Here is a 4,841-nt window from a genome sequence, read left to right as displayed (position 1 = left end):
CCTGGGCTCCTCTGAGGGACAGCTGGTGTGGCTGGAGAGAGCTGAGTGGGCAGATGAGCCCCGAGGACAGGAAGGGTCAGATCACAGTGGCCTCACGGGGTCTTTAGGTTCAAATTCTATTTTAAATGTGATGAGAAGCCCTTTGTGGAAAGCACTCAGATGACCTTTAGACTTTTAATGGATCTAAATCCACAAGCCAAATAGGTTTGGGACCTACCAGCTACTTTGGGGACCACCCTGAGAAGGGGGGCCAGGTGGGTGAGGGAATCAGCGGGGGGGGGGGGGGGGCGTGAAGCCACAGGGAGAGCGAGGAGCCGGGCCAACCCAGCTCAGGCCGCAGCCGCGAAGCCCCGGCTGCTACGGCCACATCTCCCAGGTTCCAGGGAAGCCACGAATCCCAGTCTGAGTCTGTGAACCTAAAAGGAAAAGCGCTCACTCAGGCACACAGACCGCCAGGCCACACCCAAACCCACAGGCTCCATTCGTCACCCCTGCAGCTCCCCCCGGCCTCCCGTGCTGCTAGCTGGTTTACTGAGCCTTGTCTTCCCCGCTGAGCTCTGGGGTCCTGAGAACAGGACCGTATGTTATGCAGCTGTAACCTCTTTCCAGGTGAGGCTGGTTGGGAACATGTGCTGGTTCGTTGAGAACCCGCCCAGTTCTGCCCTCTTAGACCCAGTGGCTCCTGGAGTCTCACCGTTCACTTCTCTCTCGCCTTCTGTGGAGGAGCTCACTGTCCATCCGAAGCTGGTGGCTCCGTGGACTCGGGGCAGCATCAGGTCCAGTCCAGGGGGAGGTTTGTCCCTGTCAGCCACACACTCAGACACCTCATTCTAATGACCCTAGTGCCCGAATGTCCACGCAGCCCCTCAGACCGGGGCCCTCATTCCCCTCACACATGTCTCCTTTATCCCCCAAAGGCCTTCTCCCTCCCTGCCCCCAGCCCTGTCCTACCATGAAGGAATAACACCACACGGCTGGACTGGCTCGGGTGTGCACACCCAGGACATGAGAACAAAGTCAGCAGGTGCACGCAGCGCTCTGTGAAGATGTGCCTTGTTGAGGGGAATTCAAGGGTGCTGGTTTCACCTTCCTAAAGCCCATGAGGGGAAAGAGAAGAGCAGAAGAGCGAGCAAGGGGCAGGTACTGAGTCCAGGTGAGGTTACCAAGAGCAGACTGTCACTCCACAGTCAGTGTTAGCTATGAGAGGGAGCTAGTCACGGGAAAATGTGGCCAGGAAGGGGACCCGGCTACGGGCCCTTCAAATGTGAGGTTTTCACCAAGAGGACATGGCAGAGAAGGCCCAGCTCAGAAGGTAGATACCTCTGAAGGAACAAATCGACTTGTTGCCTTATTCTGCTTGGAAGTCCATCAGACCCAGCAGGAGGGAAGCAGGGGAGAGCTCAGAGCCTATGGGTATCCCACTGAGTTGGTATCTCAGGTCCTGTATCTCAGGTCCAGCCGGGCTACACAGCACACACCCAGGGCCACAGAGAGGCTTCCCCCGAACACTGTGCACCACACACCTGCACTCACACTGCTCACAGACACCCACACCCGCACGCCCATGTACACGCCCACCCACGCACACACACGCACACCCGTGCCCGCACAGGCACTCACGCCTGAAGAGCCTCCGGTATAAACTGTTCCCTCACACACACACACACGGGAAGTCCTGGATTTAATGGCTGGGCTTATCTTGTGAGACATTCCCAAGACTCCATTTTTCATTAAGCAATTTTTAAAAGAGTTTTATGACCCCAAGAACAATAATTTTTTTTTAGTGAAAGCAGACTGAATTGTAAGTGGCAGTAATTACACCAAACTAATTGTAGGCAAAATTAGTAAGAGGTCAGATCCGTTTGGTGGAGAAAGAAAATATATGCTTGGATTACACCTTAAACGATCTCCGGGAAATTACTGAATCATGGAAAAAGGAATGTTCCTGAATTAACAGTGGGTCTCTCCTAGACCATTTTCAGGGAGTAAGCTCTCCCCGTCGGTTTTGATGCCGGCACATCCGTGCGCACCTAGCGATGTATCCTCCCTTCCAGGACATTCCACACCAGTCTTGAAAGCATGATTTTGACCAACCACCAATCTGGGCCCAAAAGGCAGGGCCACACTGAGACTGGACCTCAGTGTGGAAGAGGAGGAGGGGGCGGGAGAGAAACAGGAAAGCCAGGAGGCGGGGGTGGGGGGAGAGGGGAGCAGCCAGAGAGACGCATAAGGAAACTGACCCTTGCTCCCATCTCAGCCGACTGGTGGGCTTCCCCGGAGATGCCGGCAGACTTTGGCCCCGAGGGAGAGAGCCCTAGCAGGTCCTGGTGAGCTCAGGCCAGGAAAGTTTCCCAGAAAGGGAGCCTGTCTGAATGAAGTCCACGTTTCGGAAGAGACAATATGGCTGCACCCACTCAGGTCTGTCCTGACGCCTTCCAGCCGTGGCTGCAGCCGAGGAGCTGCAAGAAGAGCCCTCAGAGATACAAAATCTAAGAAAAATAGTCCTGGCATCTAATTACAACAGTGCAGTTTGCTGCTTTTATCTGTAATTGGACTTGTATAGTCTTTCATTCTAATTTACTTTACATCTAAACCGTGATAATCAAGACAAGCAGAACAGAATGGTCTCTAACTGGCTATCCTACTGACACCCGTTAATGCCTAATTATAACAACTAAATTAAAGATGCGACTGTAAAGACGGGGATATCGGTTTGAAGCATTTAATTCTGTGGAAAGAAGTCGAGATTTTAAATCCTAAGTAAGAAAATCAATATTATGCCTCATTATATTGGGTATTGCTGAACAGATTAATGAAATTAAGTATTTTCTTGTGTTCTTTTCTTTTCTCCCAAGATGTCACCTGACGCAGCGATGTTTGTAACGAAGGAGTCATACGGGGGGTGGGGGGGGGGGGTCTAAGTCGAGAGCCAGTTTATACCCCAAAATTGGGAGACAGCTAATCTCATTTATAGAGCAAAGGCTTTCTTTTATTAGGGTTAGATCTGTAGGTAGGTGTCATTGGTCTGGACAGGTGCAGTCCTATGGGACAGAAACAAGTTCCACTCAGAGCCAAGGGGAGGTGCTGTCCTTCCTGTTCTCGGGAACGGCTGTGTCAGCAGGGGCCACCTGGACAGCACCGGTGCTCACAAACACTTCTCCAGGGCCCTCCCCAGCGATGCCAGGCTGACAATGGCCAGCATGCAAACACAGGACAGAGGGACAGAGGGGAGCTGGGTGGACCGAGATGATCAGCAGGGGCCACCCGGACAGCGCCGGTGCTCACAAACACTTCACCAGGGCCCTCCCCGGCGATGCCAGGCTGACAATGGCCAGCATGCAAACACAGAACAGAGGGACAGAGGGGAGCTGGGTGGACCGAGATGATCAGGTCCCTCGAGCTGTTCATTGGCTGGAAGCAGACGAAGAAGCCGTGAGACGTTCAGGTGTGACCACAAAGCCTGGAAGTGGAAGGCCCGAGGCTCACAAAGGGCAGGTGTGGCGCCCTTGGGTCGGGAGAGGCAGCACACACGCTCCTGACCAGGGGCAGCAGAATGCCTGCCCACCTGCCCAGCGAAATCCTAGATTTTCATTAACCTATTTGGTTGACTGATGGATGGATGGATGGATGGATGGTGGGTGGATGGATGGATGGATGGATACTATGGCCCATCCTGTTTTCTAAGTCCTTTAACTCAAAGTTGAGATAAGACTTGAAAATCTAAAGACAGGCCAATGCTGGAAGTGTAAGTCACCATCACGTGGGTCATCCCTCTTGGTCCCCGTGCCACAGAAAAGCACAATCACAGATCTTTGATGACTCCAGTGACTATTTCAATCAAGTGCCATGTGCCACGCACATGTGGCCTCAAGGTCAGTGGGCTGACACTTGTTCAGTCCGAATGAACATCTAGGAATTGGATTTAATGCCCAGTGAGTTACTGGTGAAGAGGTTCCAGATCTTATCTGGGTGGGGACACAAAAACAAAGCAGCCTCAGGTCCTGTCCCCTGGAGCTTGCTTCAGGAATGACTGGGCCACCCGGGGTGGGAGGGCCTAGCAGTCGGAGGGAATGCAGAGCCAACGCCCCTACCGAGGAGGAAAGCAGGCTTCCATGAACTTACCCAGAACTTCCAGATCCTAAAATCAAAAAGGAAAATATGTTCATTTCCCCTTACTTTTAAATTATCGTTTGGGGAAAAGAAATTTATTTGGAATTTTGCATGTACCGTGCCATCACCTTCCCCAACTTCTTAAGCAGATGCATGTCATGAAGGCAGGGAGGATGGGGCCTTGGAGGCAGTGAGCATGCAGGCCAGGGAGAGAGGGGTCACCAGCCCCCTCAAAAGGGGACAGCACAGCCCCTGATCCTGCAGGGGCCAGGCGTGGCTTCCTGGTGCTCCTGACATTCGGAACATGAGCACCAGGCCGCCCACCTCTCAGCTGCACAAAGCAAGCCCAGGAAACGGTGCTGGGGCCGCCGGTCCCGCTGCGACAGATGTGGTTCTTCAGGGGTTTTTATTGCAAACAGACAGATGTAGCTTGTCCCTTCCATCTTGTTTACGACGCCACAGAAGCACCTGTGGAAGGACGGTCCCTGCAGAAATCCCCGAGTTCCGTTCAGATGGCTGGAGACAAAGGCAGCCGGCTCCGCAGCCCGTCTGAGATGGGTCTGAGTTCTGCTCATGTTCACACGAGAGGCCTGGAGAAAGTTGAGGGGTCATGAGCCCGCAGGCTATTTCTGGGCACGTCAGCATCACCACACCTCACGTGCACGTGACTTTTGTCATGCATCCACGTCCATCCACACGTGTGGGCTGAGGACATGCCGTGTGCCCCTTGG

The 4,841-nt window shown here is 53.5% G+C and overlaps 1 protein-coding gene across 1 annotated transcript in view; it reads right to left on the bottom strand.

Moving 5' to 3' along the window:
* Positions 1-329: 329 nt before the first annotated feature.
* LOC136313202 (Kruppel-like factor 18) overlaps positions 330-4,841 on the bottom strand; it is a 16,886-nt gene continuing 12,374 nt past the window's right edge. The window contains exon 7 of the mRNA XM_066243357.1: positions 330-416. Coding sequence (XP_066099454.1) covers positions 330-416 — 87 coding nt within the window. The remainder of the gene's footprint in view (positions 417-4,841) is intronic.

Source organism: Saccopteryx bilineata, chromosome 9 (assembly GCF_036850765.1).
Source record: "Saccopteryx bilineata isolate mSacBil1 chromosome 9, mSacBil1_pri_phased_curated, whole genome shotgun sequence".
NCBI classification, from domain to species: Eukaryota; Metazoa; Chordata; class Mammalia; order Chiroptera; family Emballonuridae; genus Saccopteryx; species Saccopteryx bilineata.
The sequence above is the reverse complement of the archived record's forward strand: the minus strand, read 5'-3'. Positions and strand labels throughout refer to the sequence as shown.